The 15,237-nt window shown below is 36.2% G+C and overlaps 1 protein-coding gene across 1 annotated transcript in view; it reads left to right on the top strand.

Annotated features, from left to right (window-relative positions):
* CDH19 (cadherin 19) overlaps positions 1-15,237 on the top strand; it is a 62,948-nt gene that overhangs the window by 33,229 nt on the left and 14,482 nt on the right. The window contains exons 4-8 of the mRNA XM_084201982.1: positions 3,076-3,195; positions 3,830-3,994; positions 4,982-5,166; positions 6,205-6,458; positions 8,865-9,001. Coding sequence (XP_084058108.1) covers positions 3,076-3,195; positions 3,830-3,994; positions 4,982-5,166; positions 6,205-6,458; positions 8,865-9,001 — 861 coding nt within the window. The remainder of the gene's footprint in view (positions 1-3,075; positions 3,196-3,829; positions 3,995-4,981; positions 5,167-6,204; positions 6,459-8,864; positions 9,002-15,237) is intronic.

The following is a 15,237-nucleotide window of genomic DNA, read 5'->3' as shown; positions in this document are numbered from 1 at the left end:
ATGTGCCAACAAATTAGAATACGTTTTAATTCTTTATTAGCTCTCTTTTATCTTCAGTACTAAATTTTATTAGGGTTTTATATGCAAGTGTCACAGTAAATGAAAAGCATGTCATCAAATGGACTCTCTTCTGAGAACCCAGGACTGTGCTTTACCCTCAGGCATTTGGTACGATTTTACACTGTCTTCCTTATAACTGTTAAACTTGTACAAATGCAGTATATCTGATGGAGTGGTTAAGAGTCAGATGCAATAATTTATCAGTATTTAATGTCTTTATAGATCTCAAGCTCTAGTAAGAAAAATGAACAGCTATTTGCCATATGAGGGCCCCCCAGTATACCTAACGGGCTGCGGCATATGAATGGCACTCTACAACATTTTGCCCTAGAAGGGTAAAACCAAGGCTGCAGAGATACAAAGCAGCCCTTTGTCTTAAATAAAGCTAATCAAAAAGTTCAATTGTCCATAGTAACATGTGATGTTTGCAATGTTAGGACTAGGGCTTTGTGGTTTCTTAACTTTGAGGGGTGTGTGCAGTGTGAAATATATGAATTGATTGCTTTAAAATAAATTATTTGTATCTGTTCAATTATTCTTCTCACAATCATGTAGTTAAAAATAGTGTCTCTTGGGAGTTTTTGAGTATGGAATATTAACATTTAAATTTCTCTCACCCAAATACAAATGCTAGGTAAATGTGATTCCATTGTGAAAATGGTTTGAGTTGGGTTTTGTGGTTTTTTGTGGGTTCTGGTTTGGTTTTCTTTTGGGTTTTGTTTCAGTTTTAGTATAGTTAATTTTGGTGGATTGTTTTTTTCTGATGGTTAAATGTATGAAGAAATACAGGTTTTATGAAAGAGAAAAATTAAAAACTGAGAAAGTACTCTAAAGCCAGGGTAACATTTTTCTTCTTCTTGCTACATAGTCCATACTTAATGTGGAGGTTCATGTAGTCATCACACAATCTTTGTTCTAAAAAAATGTGAGAAATGATTGCCTGCTCTTTACATGGTCTCTTGTCACCCAAATTAAGAAACAAATTAGCTCCCTCCTTGGAGTGCTTTCTGAGGATATCTGTTATTTCTTCCTTCTAGGTCAGCTCCCTTTTTATTAGATTCCTTTTGACTATTTGAGTTTCCATTGCTTACATCCCCCAGGTGCATCTCACTGGCTCCAGCTGAACAAAGTCCTTACTACTGTGTTCTGAAATACTCTAGAAGAGTTAACAGACAAGAAGAAAAGTGTGTTTGGGTCCCAGAGAAGAGAGAAATGCTGGTTTAGATTCAATATTTCTTTATACTGCTTAGAAACTGTGCAGAAAATAGATTTACCTTTAAATATACAAAAACTGTGATGATGATCTGAAGTCCTAGATATGTTGTATTTTATTACTGATTTGCTAAATATATTGCTATAAATAAGTGCATTCCTAAATATAGTTGTGGACACTTGAGTTTATTTAGCAGAAAATGGCATTAATGACATACTAAACCTGTTGAATCATCCATAGTGCCTGATCCTTTCCTAACTAGCAATTTCTTTTTTAAAGCAACTGTGTTCTAGTCATGCTAAATGTTCTTAGAGGATGAATTTTCTGGAACTGAGAGAGCAATTTTCATAGATCACAGCTGATATGAAGCTAACAGTTGTGTAGCTGAATAGTCAACTTGCTCTTCAGACTTATTAAAGAATTCTGTGTTTTCTGAGGCATATATGTGCCCTGATTAAATATGAATCTGTAATTTTATCTTTAAAATTTCTCCAAAGCAATAGGATCTGTATATATCCTTATACATCTATACACACATCTAAAAAATCTAAATTTATGCATCTAAACCTACATTTCAGGTATTTGATATTGTAGGTAAGTTATGAAGGACAAATAGGTGCAAAATTTGGTGTGAATTAATAACAGCTTAGTTTACTCTCTGCCTGAGAGAAGATAACTTGCATTATGGAATCACTTCAAATGCTGCTCAATAAATTGAGAGAAAATGCAAAAGAATTTTTGTTCAAAGAAGGAAATTATTTATTTTAGCCTATTCTATAAGAAAGCTTTTTTCATTTCTATTTAAAAATAAAAGTATTTAGCTGCTAGAAAGCCAAGCAATAAATGAATTTTATTTTTTTGAGACAAATATCACATTTGCTTTTGTCATTAAAAAATGGTGTTTCTGGTCTAGTTCCTTGCACTCGACCTTTTCTTCTTCTTTTCTCCTCCAGCCTAACTATACTGCTGTATTGATAAGCAGGTGCAACCTTGTGAATGTATGCCAGAAATTTTTAGAAAGTAGCTTGATTTCCTGCTGTTCCTCATAAGAAGTGGTATTTGTTTTCTAATGCAGAATCTAGGTGAGGAAAAAAAGATAAAAATAATGATTACCTTAAAAAATGATGTTGCTGTGGATATTTTTTTTAGAGGACAGTCATTAGAGAAGGTGCCATGAGATTACTGTCAATCTTCTATCTGGGATATGAGCAGCTTCCCATCAAAGTAGAAACCAAGCTCTGCAGTTTGATTCCACTGTGGTTTTGCACTGGGATTTCTGCCACAAGTTTTGCGCTGGGACAAGCTCATTAAAGACTCAAGAATAAAAAATTTTATCAGAGCCTTGTTATACTTCTTGGTTGCTTTGCTTGTTAACAATTAATTTTTTTATCACCAGTGGGCCTAGTGGTGATAAAGTGACTGTGTTTTCTTATTCCTATGGGAAAATTCCGTAAAATACTTTGAAAGAGAGGAGGAGAAACAATTTGCTTTACTCCACTGACATATTAGAAAATAGGCATGATATATGTAGCATTTTAAGCAATATAAATGTAGTGCTGGAAAAACAGATATGGTTTTTTTTTTTAAATTCAAATTTTGAATGCAACAAGAACAGCTGCTGAGGAAATATTTTCCCTATTTAATTGTAAATTTAATAGGTGCCATTTGCTTCTGTAAATTTTTAGGGCTGTTTATTAGTATAACTGGTATGTTAAAAGGTTTTTAAAGAATGTATGCTTTGTAATTATGAGACAATTTATACAAGAAGAAAACAAACATAATCTATTTTATTTTTCCTTGAGGTACTTCGGTTACACAGGTAACAGCTACAGATGCTGATGATCCTTCTTATGGGAATAGTGCTCGTCTGCTTTACAGTCTTGTTGAGGGACAGCCTTATTTCTCTGTGGAGCCAAAGACAGGTACTACAAGTGAATTTGTACATTCGTAAACTCATAAAATGGATGCAAGCAAAATTGTCTTTCTTGATTTAAACACAAAGATCAACTGGTACCACTCTACACTCTTACATCTCTGCATTGTTCCTAAAGCTGAAAGAAATAAACTTTTCTTTCCCATAGGAAGATGAAATTCTTTCTTTCTAGCAGATCCAAACTTTATTAGAAAATTATCTTGTTAGAGTTAGAGTCTGAATATCACACTTTATAAATTAATTGAGGAGCACTCTGAATCAACACTTCTATGGCACATCATGTGATATTTCTATCTGTATGTTGAGAAACGACAGATATGTGACATCCCTCCAAAAACCTATCTTCTGAGTAAGAGAGATGTTTCTATACGGTAGAGGAACTATAAGGAGTATTCTGCTCCCTAGAACTCTAAATATACAGAATGGATTTGACATACAGAGTACTTGCTACCATGAGGACCAATACCCAGGATAACAACAGTAGTGCTAGTCACAGTTTAGAATGAAAATTCATAACTGGATGCAGTGATACATGTTATATGCATATAATACTATATACTCATGTCAGATGTTAAGAAAAAAATGAGACTTATATGCCATTGTGTTACATTTTTTATTTTTAGGGGTCATTAGAATGGCTTCCCAAATGGATAGAGAAACAAAAGATCAGTATTTGGTCATCATTCAAGCCAAAGATATGGTTGGGCAACCAGGAGCATTTTCTGCAACAGCCACTGTTACCATCAATCTCTCTGACGTCAATGACAATCCACCTGAATTTCAACAGAGTGAGTAGACACTAATTACAGTAATGGAAGTCTTGAGGAAGTTTAGATCTACTATAGCTCTGTTAGGTTTGCAGGTAGGTCTTTTTAGAGCAAGCCTGTACTTTGACCTTAGCATACAGCTGTAAAAAAACAAAATCATAAAAAAAAAAAAGAGTCCTCACAAAAGCTCAAAAACCAAGAGGAAAAAAATCTATCATTGCAAAAATCTCAAGTCTGCTGGTTTCACTTACTAATAGATTTTGGAGATGAATCGTTAAACTGCTTTCCCTATAATTTGCACTACCTCAGGCTAAAATCTGGAAAACAGGATGTTTAGCATCATTTTCACTCACCTTCTTTCTTCCTTTCCTCTCTTCATTTTTTTCTGACACATGCCAGAGAGTTTTTGGCAAGTGATGTGAACCTCTCTGTCCAGGTAGTTTCTAGCAGATGTGGGAGCTGCTCATTGGGCTACTTGGAAAAAACTTCACTGTTGGGAAGTGCTGTCCTCAGCTGTTTTTTCACCATGTTCGGTCACAGAACCATAGAATAGTTTGTGTTGGACCTTTAAATGGACCTTTAAATGTCATCTAGTCCAACCCTCCTTGGACAGGCATGCTCAGAGCTGCATTCAAAGTGACCTAGAATTTGTCAGGAGTGGAACATTCACCTTGTCTCTAGGCAACCTGTGTCAGTGTTTCAACATCCTCAGAGTAAAATATATTTTTCTTATATCTAATCTAAATCTTCCCTCGTTCAGTTTAAAACCATGAGCTGTTTTGGTTTTTTTCTAGTCCTTTGCTCTATACACAGCTGAAGTAGGGCTGAGAGGGAAGGGCTCCCAAGGGAAAAGACTGTCCTGCCCTGCACCCAAGATGTATACAATGCCAGATCACATCGATTGCTCCAGTAGAAGCTGTGACTTTTCCCAGCTCTCTGAGAACCTCAAACTACAACACTTATTACCCATGGCAGATCACTAAACTTTGCCAGTATTTGTTTCTTTAGGACTCTACTACATGAGTGTCTCTGAAGAGGCTCCCGTGGGCACCACTGTAGGCAAAATCTTCGCAGAAGACAGAGACATTGGGGACAATGCAGCCATGGACTATTTCATTGAAGCAGATAGCTCAGATGTTTTTAGCATCATTACTAATGATGAGACTCAAGAAGGAATTATCTTACTAAAAAAGGTGAGATCTCAGAAGCTAAATTAAAAATCTCTAACTATTTGAAAGAAAATTCTCAAGCAAGCTGGATGTGCAAAAAAGGTTATCTTTTTTTTTTCTTCTTCTTTAGGCTTTGTGATTTGATTGGAATATTATGAGGGATAAAAAAGAAAAATGCTTTTCTTTCTGATGACATTTTTGACTCATTCCTATTACTGCTGAATATAATAGCAGCAGAGTATCTTAATGTTATCCCTAACTGTGCCACACAGTGTATCCTGTTGTGAGAAAATGTTATATCTCTTCTGTGCATTGCCTGTAAAATATTTATCAATAAATTTCAAGCAATATCACCTCACTTCCAATACCTCCTGTTAACTGAAACAAGAATTTATTAATATATTAGATTGTGGAGTTTTTGTTGGGACATAGTTTTAAAAAGATACTAAGTGCAATCAAAAAAGACCAGTTTACGAATTAAAAAAATTATTATTCTTTGATACTCTGTAATTTATTTTGGAATCACTCAGGAAGATTTCTCAGTCATCTCAGGGATCATCTGAAATGAAAATAGAGTTCAATAGCCTAGTGAAATGTAGGACCCTGAGGAATTGAATGCTTTAAGTGTGAAAGGTTTTTTTGCTTGTTTGTTGTGATCTTTTTTGTTTGTTTTGTGGTTTTTTTTTTTAGTTTGGGGAGCTATTTATTTAGTAGTTTGTTTATTTATTTATTTAATTCAGAAGATAAAGACTATCTAAAATTGTAATGAAACTCTGTGTTTTTAGGGGAGACATTCTATGGGGATTCTTTTTTACAGTGTTGCTTGATTGCATCATTAAAGCCAGAATGAAATATGAAAGCAAAGAAGCATATTTGAATTTGAAAGTGTTTTTAACTTAAAAAGGAAACCTTAGAATTAAATTTTAGTAGTAAACATTTTTTAAAACAATCTTAAAAGAAGTATAGCACTACTTTGTCTTTAATCTCACACCATTGATTGAACTATATTTAATTGAAATATGAAGAAGGAAATATTCCAAATCTCACTTTCTTTCTTAACAGAGAGTGGATTATGAGAGCAAAAGTAGATACAGTCTTCAAGTAAAAGCTGTAAACAGATACCTTGATGAGCGTTTTTTGAAAGAAGGACCATTTGAAGACACAACCATTGTCAAAGTCAATGTGGAAGATGCTGATGAACCTCCAGTTTTCACCTTGGAGAACTATGTGATGGAGATTGTTGAAGGAGCTATGCGTGGTGCACTGGTTGGGGTCGTAACTGCCAGAGATCCAGATAACGATGAAAGTCCAGTCAGGTACCTGTCTTAAAATGTGAACAGGCCCCAAATGCAAATGTAGTTGGTATTTCTAAAGGGTTTTTCTGTTCCTTACCATAGCTCATAATTGCAGTTAATTGTGCTTTTACTGTGATAGCCCAGGTTATTGCAGATGTCATGGTTTAACCCACATTGGCAGGTAAGGGCCATACAGGCACTTCCTCACTCCCACAGCCACTGGGATGCAAAAGAGAATCGAAACTGTAAAGTTGTGAGAACTCCTGGGTTCAAATAAAAACAGGTTTTTATTATTATTATTATTATTATTATTATTATTATTATTATTATTATTATTATTATTATTATTATTATTATTATTTAACAACAACAACAACAACAACAATGAAAATAAGAGATGGGAAAATGCCAAATCTACAACAAATCCCCAAGAAAAAAATGCGATGCAAAATACCCAAACAATTTCTCACCACAAGCCAGCTGACATCTAGCCACTCAACCCAACCCAACAACAGCAGTGATAAATAATTTTGCTGTCTCTTAAGGGAGAAAACAGGTAATTAATCTTTAACATGGGATTTATAATTAAAATAACTTCTTGAATTGCCTGACATCACTGTGTACTATGCAATTTAGACAAAGCAGGATACAGTGACAAATGGTTGAGACGCAAAATAACTTATGGTGTGCAGATTTCTAATAGGAGAAATACATATACATTATGCTATGACTTCAGAGCTGTAGGTGGTGATTTGTTATGATTTTCCATTAATTTATTGTTATTTATTAGACTAGTAATAGGTTAAATTAAATAAGAAAAAAAAATTACATTGATTTTTTTTTTTTTTTTGTTCCCTCCTCTTAAAAGGGTTCATTTGGTGGTTTGATTAGATGACTTCAGCATCTACTGTGGGACAATTAAACATTAACACATATCTATAACTTCTTAGTCAGAAATGTTTTGGAGGAGCTGGCTTCAAATTGAATAAGTCCACATAGTCCCAAAACAGTTATACAGGTATTGCATCAATGAGTTCCCTTAGAATAGAGTATATAACTTCTAATATAAATATATGTTTTTTGGACTCAGTGCAATGAAAATGAATCTTATTTTGAAACTATTCCTATAATAAATGATAGCAGTTACTTATAATATAGAAAATTAATTGTGTTGCTTTGTGGACTCCAGGTTTCAAACAAACAAAAAAGATCTACAATAAAAACCTCACTATTTTAGTAATGAAAAATAAAAAAAAACAAAGACCTAATATAGTTTTTCTGAAAAATTTTTATCAAGAATCAGATTAACAAAATATGCCCAAACAAAACGACTATGTCAGAAAAAGTGTAAATACCTTGAATAGAAGTTTATAAGCATTCAAACTTTGGTTCAAATTATAACAGCTTTCACATACAGTATTGTTCTGGTTCTTCGATTTATCTTCTTACTGATTTTTATAAGAGACAAAATATAGCTATAAATAACAAACTAGAGAGTCATTTAACTACTGACACATTGTTTGAGCTGGAGTCCTATGTGTCAACAGGAAACAGAAAAGCTTTGTCAAGCAGAATTAAAGGTACAATAAAAAGGAAAAGTTGCATATGGGCATTCCAAATTGAAGTGGAAATAATCTTTCAATTATTCAAACAGGTTTTATTTCCATGAAATAGACTTTATTAGCAACTGCACCATATGGTCTTTTGCTTTCTAGACCATTAAAAACAGCAGTAAATATATTTTGCATTTTCTTTGGTTGCTATTTCAATTGCAATATCTTTGGTTGCTATTTCAGTTCATCTTTGTCCTGCAACAAGTGGTCAGACTTAACAGCTTGAGTGGTATGTGTATAAGTATGTGCACACGTACATATCCACAGCATCCGGAGCCTTTTCAGCAAAGACTCGGGAGCGCTGAGTCTTTCCTGCAATCATCTCCTGCAGTAGGATTTTGTACTCTGCCTTAGTGTCACCTCATTACAGATAGTTGTCTGTCTTTATAATGCCCATTCCCTTGGCATCAGAGCATGTCAGCAATGATAAAATAGATTTGCCATTATACCTCCACTTAGATGTTGGTGTTATTCCTTTCACAAGTGGCAATTTTGCTGTTTCTTTTCAATGAAGTCATCCACCTGCTGTGAGACTGACTTAGAAGTAAGAATGAATAATGCATTTTGGATTCAGTTCATATTAATATAGATCTGAGACATATTTAGTTTTATAAAAAGAAGCGCTTTGATCTTGGCAGCAGTGAATTTTAAATGTTTATACAGGTACATTTTTCATGATTTCTGAGTTGTTGCAGCCCACATTTATATGCATATATGCACAGCTCTGTTTTCTCAGCTGACAATGGCTTTCTATGTCCTTGCCTCTGATGGAACTTTTCAGTACTACAGAATGTCTTTCCTTTTCTTGGTGCAGGTACTCTATTGTCCACAGCAGTCATTTAAAGAGACTGTTCAGCATCAATGAACACAATGGAGTAATCACTACCACTGAACCTCTGGACCGAGAGATAGCTTCTTGGCACAACATGACTGTTACAGCCACAGAAACAAGTGAGTAAGAAATGTAAGGAACGCTGGGGTTTTTACACTGGGAACTGTAATTATCCTCTGTATGTGCCTTCTTTTAAGTGGAGAATACATTCTCCTTTCTGATTATATTACTGTTGCTTGCTACACTAAGGAGCATTATTAAAATGATTAGTTAAATAGAAATGGAACGTATTTGAGCTCCAAGGTCCTGTGCTTTTTCATAAAAGATGACCTTATGAAAAAAGAAATTGTAATAAGATCGAGAGTGTAACGCTTTCAAGTTACACTGAAGCATAAGAATTGCTCCTGCAGTGCAAGATCTTATGTTAAATTAGACCCTGGTTAATTTCACTCCAGATTTTTGACTAGTGTGAAATTAGCCAGGGTCTAATTTAACACCAGTCAGAAACCTGTGGCTCAAATTAATTGTGAATGTTAAGGCCTAAATCATCTAGATGTCTATTTGGGGACAATTAGACCCTTGAAGCACCCTTTATATAGATTTCACCTGTCAATTTTGTTTGAAAGTCAAATGCAAATTACCTCTGTTTGTGTTTTTGGTGATCTGGTTGCCCTGAATCTGGGACAGTACTAGAAATTTAATAGCTCCTCATTTATAAGGCAGTTTGACAAGATTACTGGGATATTATTTAAAAACTAATCCAAATCATCCTCAGAAAGGAGAAAAACAATATGAAACTAGAGTAGCATAAATAAATCAGACCTGTTTTGCCAAATAATCCAAGCACCTGTTCTTTACTCCTGAATCTCAGTTAAATGTCATTTATTGCTATGACGACTTTAGACATATATTATTAAACTTCAATGTTGCCAAAATGGGGACTTCCCTGTAGAACATCACTGCTGGAAGTCTACTATAGAATAGTCAGTATCAATTTTCACTAAAGTCTTTAACTTGTATTTAGGAATTGATGATACTATCTTCCTTTTCAGCTTCTCTGTTAGATTTTAAGCATGAATTTCACTCTCATGTTGTTGGGTAGATGACAGGTGTTAGCAAATTTGATCTCTGGCATGTCTTGAACAGCTCTATGGAAACATAGCAGGACAACTTTGGCCTAGACTTCTTTGTTTAGTTAAACAATAAAACAGGAGAGAACCAAATGTTACAAATGAATAACTGCCTCCTGTAGCAAAAGAAAGTGAATCTTTAACGGTAATGAAAGTTATTATAGATAAATGGAGACCCCATCATGTTCAAATACTTATTCTTTATTTCTTTAATGATGATAATGTCACTGTCTATAATGACATGTTCAAAAGATCTGGAGTTAGGTGACCTTGGTCTGGGCACACCTGAAAGGATTTCTATCAGGAACTAGCAGTATGTTATTCCTTTAAATATATTCATAATATGTACTGTGTGCATGAAACATTTGGTGGATGACATTGTGGCTCCAATGAAGCACAATCAAAATGCCATTAGAGTTCATCCAAATAACATGTCCATTGTATCTTAGTCAAATATTAAAACTGTGTTACAACAGGCCCCGGGACCCTGTTGATATGCCCTGATATTCATATACTACACAAGACTTTTGAGTCCATTGCAATGATTGCAGGGGTCAGAGATTAGTGAGAGAGCCTTGACTGTTAATTTGGACCTGTGATATGGATCATCCTCCCCTCATGCCATTGAAGGAGCATGTTTTAAAAGTATTCAGAAGTAGGTCTAATTTGCTGGAATTAAATGTGGGGAGGGAGAACTTGCAAACTGTTGACTCTCCACTTTATGCCTAAAGCTCAAGAAAAATCAAGTTTCCTTTCATACGTTTTTAACTTTGTTGTAAGAAACTTTGACCAAGTACAAAGCTGAAGCACAAACAATGGCATTCTAATCCTGCCTGAGAGCAAGAAATCCTTAAATCATTACTATCTAATTGACAAACAGTCAGTACTGATTTTCCCTAAGTTCAGCGCTGGGGTCAGTTCTGTTCAATATGTTTTATCAATGATCTGGATGATTGGATTGAGTGCACTCTCAGTCACTTTGGAACCAATCTGGGCTGTGGGAGGTGATTCTGTTGAAGGGTATATAGGCTCTGCAGAGAGATGTGGGCAGGCTGGATTGATGGGCCAAGGCCAGTTGTATGAAATCCAACAAGGCCAAATTCCAGGTCCTGCGCTTGGGTCACAAGAATCCTGCGACACTACAGGTCGGGGGCAGAGTGGCCAGAAAGTCCTGGAGCATATCCAGGGGAGGACAACAGAGAGGGTGAAGGCTTTGGAACACAAGTCCTGCGAGGAGCAGCTCAGGGATTTGGGGTTTCTTGGACTGGAAAAAAGGAGGCTGGGAGGGAACTTTGTCCACAAGTACCTGAAAGACATTTGCAGGGAAGTGGGGGTCAGTCTTCTCTGCCATGTAACAAAAAGATGAGAGGAAAGGGCCTGAGGTTGCACCACGGGATGTTTAGTTAGATACTAGGGAAATTTTTCTCTTCTAAAAGGATTGTCTAGCATTAGAATAAGTTTCCCAGGGAAGTAAATGTGTCACCTTCCCTGAAAGTGTTCAAAAAACCTGTGGATGTGATGCCTGAGGTCAAGGTTTAGGTTGACATTTTGACTCAATTAACTGAGAAGTCTTTTCCAACCTCAATTATCTATGATTCTGTGTTCAGTTTTATTTAATACTGTCAGTCCCAACAAAATTAACTCACAACAGATAAGAGTCGTTTTTCCACTGAGTCTTGCAGGTGTGCTTTCATGGGGGTCTCCAGACCTAGATATAGGACTGAAGTTCTGTGATAATTTCTGTGTGGATAATATGAATTTAATATTAAATGTCACCCTGCCTTGGTCACATATATATTTTTGCTGATAAACTTTTAACTTTTTGGAGTAGTCCTTTCTTCAAAAAATATTTATGTTCATTTCTTTTAGGAAGTAAAGAAATTTGCCTTAGCATAAATGATAGTCATGCCATAAAAATATAAATTATGAAGATAACATTAATTGTTAGTAGTAGTGCTATTATTATTGTTATCATTGCAAGTTTATGTTTACTGGCTGATGTCAATGTAAGCTGAGTTCTGTTTTGTGTCTAGAGATGGTCATTGCTTTTCCTTTCAAGTTACTAATACGGGTCCCTAGCAATTTGAGTGTCATCTTAATTTTGACATTGATCCAGCCTGTTACACTTGACATCCTCTTCTCTTAGTCCTTGTTTTTCAAATCCTGATCTCTCCCATAGAAATTGTGACCAAAAAAAATTCTGCTAATTGGGAGATATTTAGATAATGTATGATACGGTACATTAGCTGAATGCATGTTGCCTACCTTCTCTTCAAAATACAACCAATGCAGTAACTCTGCTTCACCAAACTCTGCTTCACTGCCATTAAATATTCCCCGGGCACTGATGTCAAGAGTGGCTTTTTAATATGCTGCTCTCCCCTAAAACAAAGCAGCTGTGATTTCAGAAAAGTTAAAAGTTTTCATATTGTTGAAAACTTCCATAGATATAGAAATAAGAGAAATGCTCTTCCTTGTCATTTAACCTACACTAAGGAAAAAGAATCCTATCAAGGCAGCTATGACACTAGAAGCCAAATATATTAAAGAATTAGAAACAAGGCTATTACAAAGTCCCTCCTGCCCACCCCTACCTGCAAAAAAAACCAACAAAAAACCAAAAAACCCAAACAAACCAAAAAACCCCACAATCTTTTCTTGAAAGAATACAGACATGATTCCAACAATGTATCTAAATGTTTTCTGCAAGAAAAGGGTAGGCTTTAAAGCCAATATCGTACCCATGAATGTTACAAACAAGAAAGGTAAGAATAGACAAAACTAGCTGGGTCCTTCCTGGGCCACTTTTTATACAACTGAAGCCACCAAAGCTATTCCCTGCTTTCTATTAGAGATTACAAAGCTCTCCTTTGAAAGACAATGTAGTCAAATCTCTGCCCTATACATCCAATTCTGACTTCAGTAAAAGAATTAAACTCCTACACTCTTGATATTATTTGTGAAAGGAATGTATGCTACTTTTTATGTTTATCTAAAAGAAGCTGAGCACTATTTCATTGCCTATTGTATTATTGTGGATGTTGGATTCAACAGGAGAAATGTCATCCCACAAAGAAATGTTTTTGAAATGAGTCTGACATATCACAAGCTTTGGTAAATTAGCACAGTCGTAATGACTTCACAGGAGAAATAGAAATGTGAAACTGCTGAGTATCTATGCATTTATCTCTGTGGTACTTGCTTTTGCTGCCATTTCCTTCAGCAAAAGACTCAAAGCTATCAGCATAGATTCTATAAGATCCAAGAAAACAAATGTTTGCTCCAAGCAATAATACACCTAGTGTATTATACATTAAAAAAGTAATGTAAGAACCAACCAAACTGATATAGTTTGAAAAGAGGCAGAGAGTAGTACATTTAGCTTTTTTCTTAAATGTCCATTTGACTAATTTAAATCAACGCCTTAAGAACTTCTGAACAGGTCAGATGCAGCGACACTATCACTGAACACGAGACATATTTAAACTATAATTATTGATGCACTCATGGTTTAGATATCGGTGAATGATATATTGACAGACATTTAGGTTGACAAATGTTCAGTATTCCTGGAATAGTTTAAGGTTACTTTAATCACTGGAAAAACATCTTCATTACCCAAAAACACATTCAAGTTAATGTGAGCATTGCTATTGCAGAGGAGCATTTTGCCTACAAGAATAATAAATTTCACTGTGGAGAAGCAGATATTTCTTAAAGTTATGCTTTGTAAGTCAGAATTCAATGTGCTGATAGGTAAAGGACTTCCAAGAGCTATCCAATATAGAATGAAAGAATTAAGGAGTAGTTTGGCTTGGAAGGAACCGATAAGGTCATTGAATCCAACCATGAACCTGGCACTGCTAAGTCTACCACTAAACCATGTGCCTGCTGCCCGATCTGTGTCTGGCACTATAGATACCTTCAAGGATGGCGACTCAACCACTTCCCAGAGCATTCTGTTCCAATGCTAGAGAACCTTTTCCAAGAAGAACATTTTCCTAATATCCATTCTAAACTTCCACTGGTGCATTCTGAAGCCACTCATCATTTCTTACTTGGGAAAACAGACCAACCTCCAGCTCCCTGCAACTTCTTTTTGGGCAGTTGAAGAGAGTGATAAGATCTCCCCTGAGCCTCCTCTTCTCCAGGCTAAATAACCCCAGCTCCCTCAGCAAATCCCTGTCCAGCTGAGCACAAGTTGGCTCATGTTTAGCTGCTGTCAACCAGCAGACCCAGGTCAGGAATGATGCTGACCTGTTTTCAGGCTCAGCCAGTAGCACAGACAAGGCTTTGCCTTCAGCAGCACTACATACAGGACTCCCCCCATCTACAAGCACAGGCAGCCCACTCTGCTCTTCTTCTGGGGAGGCAGAAGATCACTAATGCAGACATATACACACATGCACAGCACTCTCCAAGTTCACAAGCACACACACACTCATGGATCCCTTCAGTACATAATTCTGTTTGCCCAACACCCCTTCCTGTATCCCAAGTTCTCTTATCTAATTCACAGGCCCCCGACTCACCAGCCAGTGCACACTTGATGCTTGTTGGAACCCACATAACTCATATACTAATCCTTTGTGTACCCCACATTTGCAAGTCCTCCCTAAGTGGGTACCTTCCAAGCACTTCTCCTGGTCCTAAGGATCCCTAACCATTGTTGAGTCCAGTTTAAAGTTTGTCAGAAAAAACATACACAAACCCCATGCACGCCAACTCTGAGGAGGACACAGAAAATTGTCCCCTCTGCTCCTGAGTCAGTAGCTGGCATCACAGACACCCACCCCACTCCAGTTTCTGGAATCAAATTTCATTCACACATATGCAGGTCACACCAGTAGCTGCCACTTAGCCCTTGCATCACACATACATATGTAGTGAGAAAGAGTGAGATTATGCAGAAACATGGCTAAGAGAACATTTATTAAGATGTAAGTTGATAGAACAGACTGGTGATCAGGTGCAAGGCTCAGCCAGAAAAATGCACTGGCTGGCCCTGTTGTTTTGCACACAACCAGCCCCTTCTATACCCTTTTCTAGCTGAACTCTGTTCCTCTCTGCATGTTTCCCATGGGTCCATATATCTCCACTGAGTCCCCATTACCCCAGATCTGGGGTACCTCTCATTTAAAGTCTTGCCAGTTTATGATCTAGCTGGAATTATTTTCCTGTGTTTTCTGGATAACCCATCATTACCATTAGGTTTGTTCCTTGTC

The sequence above is a fragment of the Fringilla coelebs genome, assembly GCF_963513975.1.
Source record: "Fringilla coelebs genome assembly, chromosome: 1".
Classification (NCBI taxonomy): Eukaryota; Metazoa; Chordata; class Aves; order Passeriformes; family Fringillidae; genus Fringilla; species Fringilla coelebs.
The sequence above is the reverse complement of the archived record's forward strand: the minus strand, read 5'-3'. Positions and strand labels throughout refer to the sequence as shown.